General features: G+C 38.1%; 1 protein-coding gene across 1 annotated transcript; it reads left to right on the top strand.

Annotated features, from left to right (window-relative positions):
• The first annotated feature begins 354 nt into the window (after positions 1 to 354).
• On the top strand, positions 355 to 17,563 carry LOC118809640 (serine/threonine-protein kinase tousled-like 2). The gene is made up of 21 exons (XM_036573118.1): positions 355 to 823; positions 3,218 to 3,300; positions 4,563 to 4,634; positions 5,207 to 5,270; positions 5,539 to 5,582; positions 6,566 to 6,664; positions 7,943 to 8,044; positions 8,153 to 8,245; positions 10,391 to 10,501; positions 10,661 to 10,797; positions 11,904 to 12,056; positions 12,142 to 12,208; positions 12,439 to 12,536; positions 12,639 to 12,720; positions 13,057 to 13,148; positions 13,586 to 13,675; positions 14,782 to 14,951; positions 15,392 to 15,530; positions 15,857 to 15,968; positions 16,052 to 16,159; positions 16,627 to 17,563. The coding sequence occupies exons 1-21, from the start codon at positions 805 to 807 to the stop codon at positions 16,798 to 16,800; spliced, it is 2,109 nt and encodes a 702-aa protein (XP_036429011.1). The 5' UTR covers positions 355 to 804; the 3' UTR covers positions 16,801 to 17,563.
• The last annotated feature ends 10 nt before the right edge of the window (positions 17,564 to 17,573 follow it).

Raw genomic sequence — 17,573 nt, 5'->3', positions numbered from 1 at the left:
TTACAAGTCATCTATTTCAAAATAATTAGTCAATATTTTCAGAAAATAAGTCATTATTTCCACACAATACGTAAAAATCTTGAGAAAATATTTATTTTGACAAAATAAGTCATTATTTCCACGTAATTGTTTTAATAATCGAGAAAATGCGTCGAAATTAAATTTTGACGTTAATTAAAGAATTGAGGAAATAATTTTTAGTCAACATTATGAAGCATTTCCATTATTTCCACACAATAAGTTAATAATAATAAAAAATAAGTCACTATTTCAGGACACTAAGTCAAAATTTTGCCTGTTGCTCCAGTCAGAGAAGGAAAAAAATAGATAGTTAATTTTCCCTTCTCTGCCTGACCGGCGCTGGGAATGGACTTCCATGCATAGTAATTCCTCCACAGCTGTGAAACAGTATTACTGAGTCACCCGTATGAGCTGACACTGCATCAGAAAGGTGCATCAGTCCTGCAAAGCCTGTAAAGCCAGACTCAGCGCTGCCTGCCTGCCTGTGTGTCTGGATCCAGACTGTTTTTCTCTCCTGGGTGGCCGGACTGTGTCTGATCAACTCTGGCTCCCTCCGCGCTGCTGCCTCCACTAAGCTGTGAGGGGACGTCGTCGGGATATTATTTCATCCAAGCGAAACGGACTGATGGCCGGGACAGTGTTATGACATCGTTTTTCTGTGTAAGCTAATAACCTCGTGGATTAAAAGGGTCAGAGAAAGGCGGCTGAGCGTCTTTTCCAGATGTGAAAAGCAGCACAGCGGCCCGCGACGACTGCGCTTCAACTGACTGGAAAGCGAGAAACATGGCTGCTCCGCTAACAGGCTAGCAAAGTTTTTTCCTCACACAAACACATTTTCGCGTAATACAGTCGCATTTTTAACACCCTGCCGACGAACGTGGATTTATTAAGAAACAAAACTCAGCCTGGCTGTTTAAATATCTCAAAATTCTCCAGACGTTTACGGCGAAACTCGAAGGCTGCAGGTGGTAAACAAAATAGTTTGCAGCTAACGCTAACTAGCTTAGCTTTGTGTTTTCATGTCTGAATTCTTACAGCGACGTCTTAAAGTTAACTTGTTTAAACTTTGCCTGTTTGGTAGCGTAACGTGTGACAATGAAGGCATAAAACGCGTTTCAAAATGTACTTAATTTTTTTTTCTTACGAAATTGATGTAACTTCACTGCTTAGCATGCTGGCTAGCAGGTTTGTTTCCTCGCTAGCATTGCCCTGCCTGTCTAACTAAGTTAACAGTTTACTGTTTTTGACAGTTTAGACAGTTAGCTAACTAAATGTTAAAGCTTTTAAATAAATCAGACTATTTAATGAATTTAACTGGCCCGTGACATGGTCATAGCTGGTCATCCAAGTCAAGTTTACTCAAACATTTTATACTTGTTGAGACTTTGTCAACAGCTGAACAGCCTTTAGCTGAAAGCTTGACTGCTCATATTGCTACTGCAATTCTAGCAGCCAACTTAAAGAGGAATTCCACCAATTTTGTAAACTTTCTGAATAATTCAGTCCTTGAGATGTGAACATAGTCATTCAGAGTGGTTTGAGGTTCATTGTAGAGAAACTTACAGGCTCAGATATCTTTGCCCTGGTGGTGAACCAGGAGTCACAAACTCTACAATTCAGATATAGCCGTTTTATTATTTACTGTCCAAAACCACTAGTGAACTCATGCATGTCTTCTGAGTTTAATATGTGATGTCGATGATGCGAAAAAAGTCATGTATCGGACAGTAGTAAGGTTTCTTTGGGGGCTACTTTGCCTTACAACACCCTGCATACATCCCATGAATGGATCAAAATACATTTTAAGCCAAAGCTTGACCACAGAACTATCCTAAAACAGTGTCTCAGGCATCAGGCAGCATATATCTAACCATTTCATTAATAGGTTTTTCCTGAGGAAGCTTTCAGAGGCATTAGACGTCTGATTCACCACCACTGTGAGCAATTCTGACTCATTTCATTTCTCTAGAACAGAGCATTTCATAACCAAACCACTCTGAAGGACTTTGTTCACATCTCAACCATTTTATTATGCAGAATTTTGGAAAAATCGGTGGGATTCATCTTTAAGGTCACAAGCAACTTTTTTTTAAGAAAGTTACCTAACGCTTTACCAATAAGGCAATGCACATCAGCAGAGCCAAGTCTTACTTAAAGTGTAAACGTATGTTTAAAGTTAAAGGTTATTACTTTGTCAGTATGACTAGATAAGAGTGTGAGGTGTCAGCTGAAGTGAAGCTGTATGGGCTTTTTGCTGCGAGGTATTCTGTCTAATTTATTTTAACTGAGCAGAAAGCACTCGCATCTAGTTGTATAGCTCCAGCAGGTTTGTCACTGTTTCTGACGCTTTCTGAAGTTCTCAGTTTGCTTTACCTAAACTTCTTGTTGTAAAATGTTGCTCTTATGTGATGTCTTCTGGTTAACAGCTGAGCTGATGCGACCAGTAGATGATTACACCATCTATTTTATTGATGCCACCGAGCACAGTAGCTCTAGATCCCAAAATAATTTCATGTGGACTTGGTTTGCAGTAATGTGCTTGTAGTCATGCTTATACATGGCTAAGAATGGCCTGTAAGCTGATAGGTGTTAGCCAATATAATGAGATATTAGCCTTGTTGTCGTAAGTTACATGGTAATATGCTTTTCTGACCATGTTGTTGGGGACAACTAAACAATTACATGTTTTAATAGAAAGACAGTAGGTTTTAAATGTGGCACTATGCTTGCTTTGTTAGTTTTAGCTTATCACACCTCAGAAAAACAAGCAGTCATGATATATGCCGTGTATCATGTCTTGAGGTATCATGATATTATGTGTTTTCCATATTGCCCATTCCTAGCTGCTATTTAGTTTTGTTTAGTTTGGCTCATTGATGTTCCGTTACTGGTGCCTTTATTTCCTCTGTGATTGCTTCTGTTGTTTTCATAATATTCTAGGGTTGTAAAGTGCTTTGGGCTGTTTTATTATTTTATTATATGTGTTGCATTGTGGCTGAGAATGGCCTGTACGCCAGCGGATGGTCAGGAATGGCCTATATCTGCTGTAAACTTATGGCTTTCACCTGAGCTCAGTCTCCTTCGTTGAGAGGTGCTGGATCTAATATAAACGTTCATGTTTTATATGCAGTGCTTTCTCAGAAATCATTTTGAATTTTCTATAATGAGTAATTTTTGTTTTGTCTTCTGTTTGTAGAGATGATGGAAGAACTGTATAGTTTGGACCCACGACGTCAGGAATTGCTGGAAGCCCGGTTTACCGGAGTCGGTGTGGCCAAGGTTTGTTTGATTAATCATCCCTTATGAAACATCAGAACAAGTATTGCAAGGCCGCATTTGATCTTGTGACGAGAATACACGTGTGGGAAGGCCATGAGGGAATTCGTTGTAAATGTGGGTTGAAACAAATGGAGTTTGACATTTTTTTAACCTGTTCTTCACTTCTTGTGAAATTGGAGTTCAAAGTAGGGGCAGTGGTGTGCTTTCCAACTAGTGTTTGACCAACAAGAAGTCGGTCATTAGTGCCGTGTAAGCCAGTGTGGCTGAAAAGTCGATACAGCCGTAATCGTGATGTGGAAAGAATAGTTTGCAATGTTTGTGAAAAGATGCATCGGCTCTGCGTTCAAGCTAAACAGTTGCATGGAATCAATTTTGCACATTGACAACTTTAGCCAATGATGCTGTTTTAAAAAGATAGCAAAGTTTTGTTCTGATAGTGTTTTTGATTGTGCTCTAGTTCAGCAGGTGTCAAAACAAGCCCTAAGATTTTTACAAAAACTTTCAGGGAAAGATGTGCCTGGCCAAATCAGGCTTATTAGAACCTGGTGGAGTTATTTTGTACTGAAATTACAGGTTTAGGGCACATTTATTACTCTCCCTTCCTCAGTATCTGGGTTGATGAGCTGAGGCATGTATTTTGCTGTGTTCATAACAATGACATTAACACAGTGGCCCTCATTCATCAAAGGTGTGTGGAAATAATTCAGATTTAACTGCCTTTAATGGCCTACAAACCACTGTGTCTGATTCATGAAAATTTAGTACAACATGGAAACAAGCAGAGATTTGAAAGCAAATGACAAATCGCTGGCTTCAGTGTGTGAAATCAAGCACCAGGATACCTGTAGCTCATTCCCATATTTACTTGAAGGACACCCTAATTCATGAAGACGTCTCAGTGGAGAGCCAATAAAATGTTCGGAGGCTTGTGAGTCATTGGTTGAGTTTGAAGTCGCACTGACTATAGTGTTAAAATTACAACGACTGGAAAGAATAAAATGAAAAATTAACAAAACGTTTTGTTTTTTTTAAAATGCAATTATGCCCTAAAACGACACATTTATTAATAAAACTGTCTACTAAATTGGCGCATGATACTTTTACAATTAAATTTGACTGGATGCTGAAGATGTAGGGCCATGCTGTACATGAGAGATGGCACTAATCCAAAGAACAAATCCGATACTCAAGGTTTTGGTATTAGAGAAGTAAAAGAGGTGTTGTGCTGTCTCTTGAGAGCTTATCTTGTCCTCTTCTTGCAGGGAACTGGTAACAACGAGTCCTCCAATCAAAGCTTATGCAGTGGTGGGTCTTTAAGTGATAAAGAGCTTGAGGTGAGAACACACATGACAGACGAATCACTGATTGATTAACCACTCTTATTGATTAAGCAGTAAGGACTTGAAGGTCTGTGAAATGTTAATAAACACTGAACTCTGTGAACTCTTAGTGCAGAGCTTCCGGATTTGGATTAGGCGTAATCTTAGAGTGAATGTCTGTGTCGATGAATAATTACCATTAGAAATTTAGGCTTGATCTAGGTCTGGGAAACCGGCTCATATTGCATAGCCCAGTGGGTTTTAAATCATGCCTGAATTTCACTTAATGAACTGTGCGATATCTTGCTTTGTCAAGTTTGAATATCTCTCACTTGTTGGGGTTTCCTCTTTTATGTGTAAAGAACAGTTGCTAAAACTTACTATATGGCATATGTGCATGTGAGCAGTTCATTTTGGCAGAAATCTCAGCATTTTTACTAGCTGAAATAGAGTGATGTGGTTGTGGAATTTCATCTGTTATCTTTTAGCCTCTGATTCAGTTTATTAGTCTCATTGGATGAAGATGAAATTTTGCCATTATAATAATGTGCATTCCTTTTTGTTTTGTGTGTTTTTGGCACCCAAAGACACCTGAGAAGAAGAGCAGTGAGCAGCGAGCACGGAAAAGAAAAGGAGAGACTTATGACCAGGGTAAAACATTTTTTTGTGTGATTTTGGCATTCCAAAATGTATTGAATGACATCGGGAACGCGATTGGTCGATGGCAGTAAGCAATAAGTAATATATTATTGTGGTTAGTACACATAGGAATAACTGTAAATTCATTTTTTTTTAACTTAAAATGAGTAGAACAGTGCTTTTTTTGCTGATTAGTGGTTTTGCAAACGTTTAATATGTTCACTACACTAAACAAATGAAATGTGATGCAATTGAGAGTTTTTCTTTCTGTATTTCACAGTGAAAGGAGGAACACGAGGGCCTAAAATCAGCGATTACTTTGAGGTGAGTAGTTGGTTGGAGTGTTATGTGTTTGTAGGTGAATGTCTGCCTCTGCTTCATGTCGTCCTCATTTTTCTTTTAAGGTGCGTTTATACTTGTAGTTTGGTTCGCTTGATCCAGACCAAAGCAGAAACTGATGCGTTGTTGTGTTTTGGTTCTGGTTGCTTAGAATTCACACTGATGTATTTAACATTGAGCCAAAAGATGTAAACAAAAGTCAGATGACTAAAAATTACAATAATTGTGAATGTCCACCAAACTCTCTGAATCATGCTGTTCTTTGTTCTATTTGGGCTTGTTGGTTTTATTTCTATATCTGTCTTGTGATAGTAGAACAATAAGCCACGAAACGCCCTCCCTTACCATCGTTTTACACAAAGCAAAGCAGGGTGAATTCCCTGTAACAGCCTTGAGTCGCTTACTGCTTTTACAAAATGGAGAAACCCTCGACGCCTTAATACATAATGAATTATGTGTGCAGTAAATGTGTATGTGAGGTATTTTTAATGACTTCAAACATGCCTCAGCCTCATTTTAAAAGTGAAACTATCCATTTTGTGATTACTGATTCAGAGCTTATGAAGAAAACATGCACATGTCAAAACAGCACCAGGAACTTGTTCTTCCCACATACCATAGACGTTCCGCAGAGAGGAGACGGCGGTTTACTCTGTCTTTGTTCCGTTTAGACATCTTTGGCTGTGCATTACGTTCGTACATTCAGATGAAACCGAAACTGAAGAGAACAGAGACCGACCTGCTCAGTGGGTCTTGGTCCACTTATTTGGGGCACACCAGAGTTTGCATAGCAGCGTTCTTACTTGCTCTCCTGAAAAGCACTAACAGAGTGATCACACCAGTGTTTGTTTTATTCAGTCCAAACCTGCCAAATCTGAACACAACCTTAATCTGTTGGTTGTGTTTTCTGTCTGTGTTGTTTTTTTTCTTTTCTCTTCTTTCTGCCTCACTCTGTCGCTTTGTGTCAGTTTGCGGGGGGCAGTGGTCCAGGGACTAGTCCGGCGTGGGGAATCCCACCGCTGGTCCGCTCTTCTCCGCAGCACTCGCTCTCCAACCCTGCAGCGCCGGTGAGCACACATGCATACACACTCATTCAAATGGGTGGTAGCTAACTTTTAGTCCTGACAATTTATAAAAATCCAAATCAGTGGGTCTGTAACTATTCTTAATATTATCTTTATGCCCTAAATAAACATAATAAACATTGTTAGTATTTAGACTACATTGATGTGTGTATTTATTTTTCGCTCAGAATAATTAAATAAATATATGTGCTCATTATAACCACTGATTATTAATACACTGTGGGGTTGTTGCTAATGAGTTTGGAGCAAAAATAGTACAAAGTGCCACATAACCCCCAGCAAAGGCATGAAATTGACATAAGAGCTGCTGACGTTTTCTGGAAGTAATGTTGCAAACAATGAAACAGAAAATATGGAAACTTTCTTTTTTCTGCAGTAATAAAATATTATAAAAATTGGCTTATTCTGACCAGATCAGTTTCTTTTAATATTTTGTTGCTGGATTCAACTGACACTGTTCAAATAGTAGTGCTAGTGATGGTATTTTTGGTTAAGCACAAAGAAGCTGGTTTTATTTTACCTTTTTTTTTACAGTTTATTAAAATAGGAACGGGAGATTTTTAAACACTACACTATTGCTGGATATTTTGCAGAGGGTAACTACATGGCTTGTTTAACTCTTTCAGAAAGGCTGCACTGCTGTAATGCTCTGAATTTATTATTATTTTTTTTTTTTTGTTGTTTTCTTTTCTGAAGTCTCTGCCAAGCTGTTTGTTTGCTCTCACACACTTGCCCGAGCTTTACTGTCTTGCCAAAGGCTGAATGTAAACTGGGTGTGACACACCACTTATGTCACTGTTAAGGCATGCAGGCTACACTTACTCTGTTTCAGATTTTCAATGATGGAAAGTGCAGATCAAAAAATAAATGATTGGTTCCTCGCTTGTGGGCGTTAACAGCTTTGGATGTAACTTGTTTCACATTTATTACCATAAGCAGCATTAACAAGAAAAACTCAAAGCCCAAGATGCTCAAAAATATCACACACTTGCGTAATTTTGCATCAAAAAGGATCAGTTCCTTCCTGGACTTCTATCTTATTGTCAGTAAAATGTATTTTAATTCTATAATTGTTTTCTTTTTTTAATGATTTTAATGGTTTAATACGTCCTGTCTATCACTTTGTAACGTTTAACCTTTTTAAATGACACACATAGTGAAATATTGTTAATGTTTGAATTATGATTATTTTTATTATGATTGTTATCATCATGGACATTCAAACATCATTTCTCCTTTTCTTGTACTCTCCTCTATTAGGTTCAGCAAAGCAGCCCTCCTTCCGTTAGCTCTGTAACTATGGATCTCGCTGTAAGCTCGGTGAAACCTCTGTCTGCAAACTGCTCTCACAAAGCTACACAGGTGGGCTCTAAATAGTCTGAATGCTCAGCAACCTTCAGCTGCTGATAAATGTACTGATAATTTTGTTTGTTGATCTTTGTCATTATTTCCATCTCGCTGTGGATGCAGACTGATTTGACAATGGACAAGCTCCTCGCACTAGAAACCAACAAGAACTCAGACCTGGAGAAGAAAGAAGGCAGAATAGACGACCTGTTGCGGGTAAGCTGTGGTACAGTTTTGGGCCAGTCTCAGACCCTGATCAAGGGTGGATCTTATAACTCTTGTTATAAATCTTATAACTCAACACTTGTGCCACATAGATTCTTTGTTGTCTGTGACCCAGTCTGTGACCCAGTCTACTGTCTTTGTGGAAGTATCGTTTCTTTAATGTCTTTGAAAGAGTGGTGAAGAGTGGCTTTCAGAGCGGCAATACAGATTCAGTAAATATTTTATTTATTTATTTTGGTCTGTTATTATCATTTCTCCACCTACGTCCTGTGTAGTCATTGGATGATTACGATTTCAGTAAAACATGCCCAGTTAAAACTAGAGGACCGGTGGGTCAGATGGTCATCCATTATCTGACATTGAGTCCCTGTACACATGCATTTTTTTTGTAGAAGTCCATTAACAGTGCTTAGTGAAAACTAATAGACAGTAATGCCTTGAAATGAAAATCTCAGGGTACACTGGGCCAAAAAGCTTAATAAAATCATTACAGGATGTACAGTAGGTGCCACAATTTCCTGTTTTCTTGTCAACAGTGAATTTTGTGAATTTATTTATTTATTTTTAATTTTTCAAAATCTATAACTACAGATGGCATTACCATGCTAGCAGAGACTTTTTTGTGCTTCTGTTCTACTCTAATCGGCATATCAAGCTGGATGTCATGTTTTCAAGTGGTATTAAATGGGGCTGAGCAATATGATGGTATTTTATTATTATTGAGATAAAGTGTCACAATATGCTTTTTTGGATACTGTCTGAACCTAAAGAACACTGACTACATGTTTCTTAAGAACGTAAGCCTAATTAGGCCTGTTTAGTAGGATTTTGTGCAGTAGAATTTGTAAGACATTGAGTAAAAATCATCGTAGTTATTGTTGTTATTACTGTTATTATTATGTTATTATATTGTTTTTATATGGAGCAACACAGATTCTGTGTTGTCTGTTCCAGAGTCGTATTGTGTATTGTGAAAAGGTGTTGAAGTATCGTAATATAATGTTTTTGCCATTTTTCTTGCTATTATCAAACATTTAGAGGAGAAGTTCTTGGTTTTACTGTACCACATCTTGATACTCAACATGAACAGAGATTTTAAAATTACAGAATGCTCCTGTAATGTCCTGTAAAGAAAACCTTGAAATAGTTTCACACTGACGACATCTCTCTGCTACTGCTGGTCAAACTGCTTTTCTGTTTCAGTCGAAAAACAGAAGTACTTTTCTCTTCTTTTTTTTTTTCTCAATTTTGGGGCAAAATTTTCAGTGGTGAATTATCAGTGTAGTTGTGTGGGGCTTTTGAGTACAGTGAATAGTTGTTATGGGTAACACTTTAGTACCAGGGGACATTGTAGTGCTCTTTTTATGTCCTCATTAAGCCATAAAAAGCCAGTAGCTTGTAGATGCTAACTATTACTTTAGATTCATTTGTTTGAAATGACCTAAAAAAGGCATAATAATGAAAACAATGTTGTGCAGAAAATTACATATAATTTATATATATTTGTATAATATACAAATACAAATGCTCTGGAAGATGATTCATTCACTTTAAATATTCCGTAATAAAGTAGTAATGAGCAGCCAGTCCTCTGAAATGTTACCTTATCTTCATGTGACGTATTTGTAGGAGTGTAAATCTTTAACCGCACAACAGTTGGATTTGATTGTGATTCTTTAGAATATGATTCAGTGCATAATCAAATCTAAAATTTTAGCACATTCACTTATTTTGATAAGAATCCAAATTATGCATGTGACTGGAGGAACTTTTTGCTTGGTGGTGGAATGTAAACAATAATGAAAGCATTTTTTTTTGCCAAGAAATGTGTTCTTTACTGAAAATTATAATCAGTTAAATGAACTTTGACCCTCCAAAATTGATGCAGTTACATCACTATTGTTAGATTCCCATTTTTTCACTCCTACTCTTTTGTATTTCGTTTGGATATCAGTTTAGCACTCCTGGGTGTTTTTGTGCCATTCATATTCTAGGTGATTGCAGTTACGTCTTCAAACCTGCAAATCCAATTTACACCTCATTCTATGGCAGCACATACGCACTCATTTCATGATACTTCATATTTCCCTTTTAAAAAAATCAGCTCTCCTAAACAATGCTCTCTTTTGTCTTCAGGCGAACTGTGATTTGCGGCGGCAGATCGACGAGCAGCAGAAAATGCTGGAACGGTTTAAGGAGCGGCTCAACAAGTGCGTCACCATGAGCAAGAAGCTTCTAATAGAAAAGGTGTGTGAAAGGATGTGTGTTTTGCACAGACACTTAGGTGTCAAATCTTCAGAAAGCATCTGAGTTACTGACGACCAGCCAAATTAAAATATAATGAAAGCATTTTAAAGAGAATTTGCAGAATTGCAAGTGTGTGTGTGCATGTGTGCTTGTGTGCAGTCTAAGCAGGAGAAAATGGCTTGCCGGGATAAGAGCATGCAGGACCGGCTCAGATTGGGACACTTCACGACCGTCAGGCACGGAGCCTCATTCACTGAGCAGTGGACAGACGGATATGCCTTTCAGAACCTCATCAAGTGAGCTTCCTTTCTTTTTTTGCTGCTTCTCTCTCTTTCCTTTACATGGCTTCTGTGATTTCTGCAGATCTCAATTTTAGATGATTGTAGTGAAATGGTTAAAAGCTTGTGGAAAGTTAAACTTTTTTAAATCTCTGTTAAGGATGTGCATTCCGCCTAATTTTGATATTAGAGTTCGTGAACAGATATCTGGTTAACCTCGGAAAAGGATAAAACACCAAAAAATTGCGACTGAAATCAAGCTGTGGCTTACCTTTTTTAGTGGACAGCACTGGTGTTGCACACACAATTTGCATTTCACAGAGGAATTTCAAGACAGGTTTTACTATTCAAAAATAGTCAAGGGGGATATGTGTTCTTGTTGGGTGAGTAACTGTCTCAGATGAGCTAATGAGCTAAGACTAGCACTGGATGCTGATGGGGACTTGTTTTCTACAGGTGTTCAGTAGATGATATGCCAACATGCTAATTTGTCAGAGATACATATTAACCATTTCTGGACATCAGCCTAGACTGTTTAGACTTACAAGCTGGCCTTTCTTTGCCTTCTCAGTCATGTCCTTAACAATGTATCCATGACAACGTACCCATGTTCAGGCACTTGCGTTTCGGAATGGCAAATTTTCCAATACTTACTTTCAAATATGAGCAAAGTGTTCACATTTTACAGTTTTGTTAAGCTATAATATTGCAGTTTTATTAAATTGTTGGTCTGTGTAGTTTCTCAGTAATAAAACATAACAAATACCCGAATAGTGATTTCAGTATTTAAATACTGGCACTTAAGACAGTTAACTGAGTACTTGAGGGCTTGTGCACATCCCTTATATTTCTTATTAGAATAATTACATAGGATTGTTTGTGTTTTTTACATGTCATGGTACGAAACTGTGTTCGTTTTCTTAGGGATACGCTTGACGTTGCCCAAAGTTTATGGTCAAAGAAGATTTTAAAACTGAATATTTAAGAAGCTGAATTTAAACTATGGGAACGCTGTATTTGTGATGGAATGCTGCATCCCTTCTTCAGCACGGGTCCAACACTTGGTTAAATTACCTACTGTGGGTGAGGTTCTGTGTCCTTATGTTCTGTCTGTATGTTGACAGGCAGCAGGAGCGGATCAATGCAGAGCGTGAGGAAATTGAGCGTCAGAGGAAGCTGTTAGGGAAGAGGAAACCGCCCTCCATGGCTCAAACTCCGCCCCTTAGCCTGGAGCCAAACAAACGGAAGAGCAAAAGCAACGGAGTGGAGAACGAGGCGTATGCACACTACATCTCCGTCATTCTCTATTTTGCAATTTCTTGGCAGTCTGTGATGTTTAACAAAGGAATGTCTCTTTCACAGGCTGTCTCTTGCAGAGTATCACGAGCAAGAGGAGATTTTCAAGTTGAGACTTGGTTACTTAAAAAAGGTATTCTCTCTCTTTAGCAACTCCCATTTGGCAGCTCACTTGCGTGACTGAATTTCTTGTTTTATGGTCCATGTTCTGCTGCTGTTTCTCCAGTCACAATTGTACATTAAATGTAGATTTAAAAATAATTCTGAATCACCGGAATAATCCGAACGTGGTGAAAGGTGAGATTTTATGATTCATTGAATCATTTGAGAGATTTACGTCTTTGACACTGACTCATTTTCCAGGAAGAAGCAGAGATTCAAGCGGAGTTGGAACGCTTGGAACGAGTGAGAAATCTCCACATCCGCGAGCTGAAGAGAATACACAACGAGGACAACTCTCAGTATGACAAAAACACACACATGCACTACTCCATTATATTTATTCAGATTCTGCTGAAAGTAATACAGCAAATAAAATTCATTCCTCTATTCTACACCTGCAGATTTAAGGACCACCCCACGCTAAACGATCGCTATCTGCTGCTACACCTGCTCGGCAGAGGAGGCTTTAGTGAAGTCTACAAAGTGAGATTTACATCTTGAAATTCATTATTTTATTGTGATGAGATGTACGTGTGTCTTTTTGTCAGACACTAATTCTGTTGTCACTGTTAGTAAAGGACATGTCACATGGTAGGACAATATGGACAATGTCTTAAATGTTTTAAAATTAAAACTTTAGTTTTAATGTACTTCTGAAGAAAATGAGTGGTGTGTGTGATTTTTAAATTTGACAGTTTGCTATTTTGGCAGGGTGCTATCTGAAAGTTGGGTTGACACTTTAATGAGCTACTTCGTAGGTTATTAGTTTGTCAAAGTTTCGTCAAAAATAATTGTATTTTTCGTGTGTTTAAACACCAGGCATTTGACCTAACGGAGCAAAGATATGTGGCTGTTAAAATCCACCAGCTGAACAAGAACTGGAGGGAGGAGAAAAAGGAAAACTATCACAAGTAAGTGATTTTCTGCTGCTGTTTAGCATATTTACTATTGTATCAATACATAAACTCTCAGGCAAAATTAAGTTGCATGCATCAGGCATCCTTTATTCTTTAGTACCTGGTTACACATCCCACTGCCTTAGTAACAGCACAAGTCTGGTCAGATAAGGATTACGCTAGTCTCTTGAGACACTTCTGTGGATTGGATGCACATTTCAGCTGGAGTTTGTATGTGCCTGTTTCACCTGCTGTTCCAAAATTAGAAATAAGATTGAGTTCTGGTGATTTTGCTGGTCGGTCAAACTGTCCCAGTGTCACATACAGCTACCCTCAGCTGTAGAATGTACAAGACTGGCATATTTCTTACCTGACAGAATTGGCATGTTATTCTCAAGTAGAATGAAGAGTGTGGATGTTCTAGCTTGTCATGATTAACTGTTGTTCTCCAGGCATGCATGCAGAGAATACAGAATCCACAAGGAGTTGGATCATCCCAGAATAGTCAAACTCTATGACTACTTCTCATTAGACACAGACTCGTAAGTTTATTCTTCTATTTGCTGGGTGACAATTGGGGAAAATGGTTCTGTTCTTAACTGATCTTAATTCTTTTCAGCCTTTTGGTTTTATATATATATAGTGTGTGTGTGTGTGTGTGTGTGTGTGTGTGTGGGATCCACAGGTGAAAATGCTTCTATTTTGCATTCTCTTCTAATTTCAAAGTTTTAGCTGTTTGACCACCATAATCTGAGTGTAAAGTACAACCTTTGAATCTTGATCATCACTGGAAAAAAAAGTATCTGTGTTTTTGAAAATGAAAATGTTAAAATGATTTTAAATTTTCTGCAGAATTTAAGCTCAGCTGTTGCCCTTGATGTGTGAAAAAAACATTATGATAGAAATGGACCAATAAGAATTCTCCATAATTAGGACTAAACAGCATTTATATTAATGAAATATTCAAACTTGGATGTAAACAAATTGTTGGCATGTACAGTACTGTGCTAAGCGCTAGATATCTGGTCAAATAAAAGTAAGTATTTATTTGTTCCAACAGTCACTACCATTAGATTATACGAACAACAACACATTGTGTATAATTTGATGTGTACAAAGATACCCATTTCCAGAGCTCTCTCCAAGAAAGCCTAGTGTTCAAACTTATCATCCAATAGCTAGTTTATCTAATACATACTTCATTAAAAGTATATCAGGTGAGCTGCTGATGAAATTGAACAAATCCACATGATGACTGGAACCAAAACTGTGTTCTTCTAACTATTTTTCTAACCAACAACCTTTTGTGAAAACAAAAATTCTACTTACATTTTGCTGTAGTACATGTTTCAGCAGACATCCTTATCTGGAGCAACTTAAAAACAGTAGACAGATGCAGGGTTGAGTTGTTCCTAGAGGAGTGGCATTCTTGCCGAATGAGAAATTGAACTCTACTCTTCCTGATACTGCTTAATTTTTCATTTTGCCAATGTGTAATGCACTTATACATGCTCAAAAGGTTTGTCTTTTGTGTGGTTCAGATTTCTCTGAAGTCGTCTTTCAAAGGAACGTTCTCCAGATTTTTTTTTCCCCCAGAATGTTTCTTAAAAGTGCACTTCTACTAAACTTCTTCGTATCACTGGTGTAGGTTCTGCACAGTTCTGGAGTTCTGTGAGGGGAACGATCTGGATTTCTACTTGAAGCAGCACAAGCTGATGTCTGAGAAGGAGGCTCGCTCCATCGTCATGCAGATTGTGAACGCTCTGAAATACCTGAACGAAATTCGCCCTCCAATCATCCATTATGACCTCAAACCAGGTGAGACTGGCCAAGGAGAACAGCATGAAACCTTTAGGACATGTTCATGTGAACATGCTTAAATGTCTTTTTGAGTTTTTATTTATTTATTTATTTTGTTTGAAAGAGGACATTAGGGCTGTACGGTATAGACAAAATGCTTGTATTGTGATATTGTCAGACACTGTAATTTCAGCAGTGTTACAGTGAATCAGTGACGGGATGCAGTTAAAGCTTGGCCTTTATTTTGACAAAAATAATTTATTGTTGGATTAAATAATCTTGAGTCATCAAAACACTCATTTTTTTTCCATATTGCTACCATTAGATTAAATACAAACTGATCTTAATGTTTTTCAGCCTATTGGTTCAGCGTTGCAATATCTAATATCACAGTGACTATTAAAATAATACTGTGCAGCTTCTATAACCATCTTATTCTGTCATATTCTGTCTTTCAGGTAACATATTGCTGGTAAATGGCACAGCGTGTGGAGAAATTAAAATCACTGATTTTGGCCTGTCAAAGATCATGGATGACGATAGTTATAATTCTGTGGATGGCATGGAGCTCACATCACAGGGAGCAGGAACCTACTGGTAAAAATCATCAAACATTTACACGTTATAACATTTACTTATTCGGTTTGTCTTCATTAAAATATCCTTTGTGCCTCAATATATTTGTCACGATTGTATATTGAATACTTGAGTATCTTACAAATTAGAGATTTGTTTTGGCTTCTTGACTGAATTGCAGGGTTGGGTATTTTCAAACAAGCTGCTGTTCTCTATCGTTGCTTCTCTTCTGTACTAGATCTGTCTTTGTTTGATTGTTTCAGGTATTTGCTGAGTATTTTTAAACATAACTGCTGTTCTCTGTAATTGCTTCTCTTCAGTGCCTGATCTGTCTTTGTTTGATTCAGGTATTTGCCCCCAGAGTGTTTTGTAGTGGGGAAAGAGCCACCGAAAATCTCAAATAAAGTGGACGTGTGGTCAGTGGGGGTCATCTTCTACCAGAGCCTCTATGGGAGGAAGGTAACTAATAAACACACACACGTACAAATGCTGTCATTTTGTTTTTGTTTCCCATTCTGACTGTTCTTCTCCACTGCATTTAGCCATTTGGACATAATCAGTCACAGCAGGACATTCTACAGGAGAACACCATTCTCAAAGCCACAGAGGTTCAGTTCCCTGCCAAGCCAGTGGTCTCCCCAGAAGCAAAGGTACAGATTAGTGGAAACATTGATGGCAGGCCACATCTGTGTTGACTAATCGGTCTTAGCATTCTTGGTTGACTGGTTGATGATTTTTTTTTATGTTTTCATTTCTTTAGATTTACAAGTGAATTCTAGTTAAAACAGATATTTCTGCAAATGAAAGTTTGGACTAATGTAGCTCATGCGTTTCCATATTAGCGCAAACTTTTGATACCAATAATAAGTCTGCAAGTGTTGCTCACTCCATTAATTAGTTAGCTAAAAGGTGTAATTTAATCGTTCACAACAATGTATAGTGAAATCAAACCTTCCATTTAAGATGGTTTAAGAAGATTTCTGACGGCAGGTTTTTATTATTAGGCTTTATTTGAAGGGGGTGGGCCCAGGTCTTAGGGCTCAGTCTTATTTTTGTGATTGGTGTTTTTCCCTTGGCTGTAATTCAGCTATTGATCACATTTCTGTGTGGTTTCTAGGCGTTTATCCGTCGCTGTCTGGCCTACAGAAAAGAGGACCGTATTGACGTGCACCAGCTGGCCAGTGACCCTTTCCTCATGCCTCACATCCGCAAATCTGTCAGCATACCACCGCCTCTGCCGCCCCCTGCACCATCCACATCAAACTCTTACAACAGCAGTGCCTCCAACTGACTTGCACACCCAAGTCTGTGAGAGTTTCTGTCCGTGTCTGATTCAGAATGAGAGGAAGTGGCAAGACTTGAGAAATCAGACATCAGTTTCTGTTGGAACAGAGAGACGTGGAGATGAAGAAGAAGAAGTAGAAGAAGAGAAACTTCACGAGTCTGTTTCTCAGTACACTGCGGAGGATGTGGAAAAGCACTTGTGGTTGTAAGGGAAGCATTACAGCCTGCGGAGCTCCTGATAAGTACTTGGGAAGTGCATAAAAATGCAGGTAGTTTGAGAATGGGCCATTTTGCATACCAGGTAATTACGCTCATTGAAAAGCGAGGGAGCGGATTTAAGAAGATTGACACGTCTTGTACTTGAGGTGACGTTTCTCGTCTGCTTCTGAATGAAACTGCACCAAGGCCCCATTTCCGAGGCTCTGTTTAAAGAGAATACTGGGGGGAAAAAATCAGCTCTACAGTCCTACTTGTTTAATGACCAAAGTTCAGCTAGAGTCAGTTTTTTTTTTGTTTTTTTTTTTTCCCCGTGTAACATATTTGTATTTTATGAACTATTTTAATGGTTTATTTTACAAAACCTCTCTTTTTTATTCTCGGAAATTGGAACTGGAATTGAACATGTTTAAGATGGTAAGCTTAATTTTTTAGTATAAATATTTTCAGATTTTTTTTTTTTTTCTCAATGAAAGTTCAAGTGGAAGAGCAGGAAAGCTTTGTTTGGTTTCACATAACTGCCTTTCAGCCATTAAAACCATCATTTCTATGTCTGTCTGATAC

Source organism: Colossoma macropomum, unplaced genomic scaffold (assembly GCF_904425465.1).
Source record: "Colossoma macropomum unplaced genomic scaffold, Colossoma_macropomum, whole genome shotgun sequence".
In the NCBI taxonomy this organism is placed as follows: domain Eukaryota; kingdom Metazoa; phylum Chordata; class Actinopteri; order Characiformes; family Serrasalmidae; genus Colossoma; species Colossoma macropomum.
Note: the sequence above shows the minus strand (reverse complement) of the source record. Positions and strands in the feature narration are given on the sequence as shown.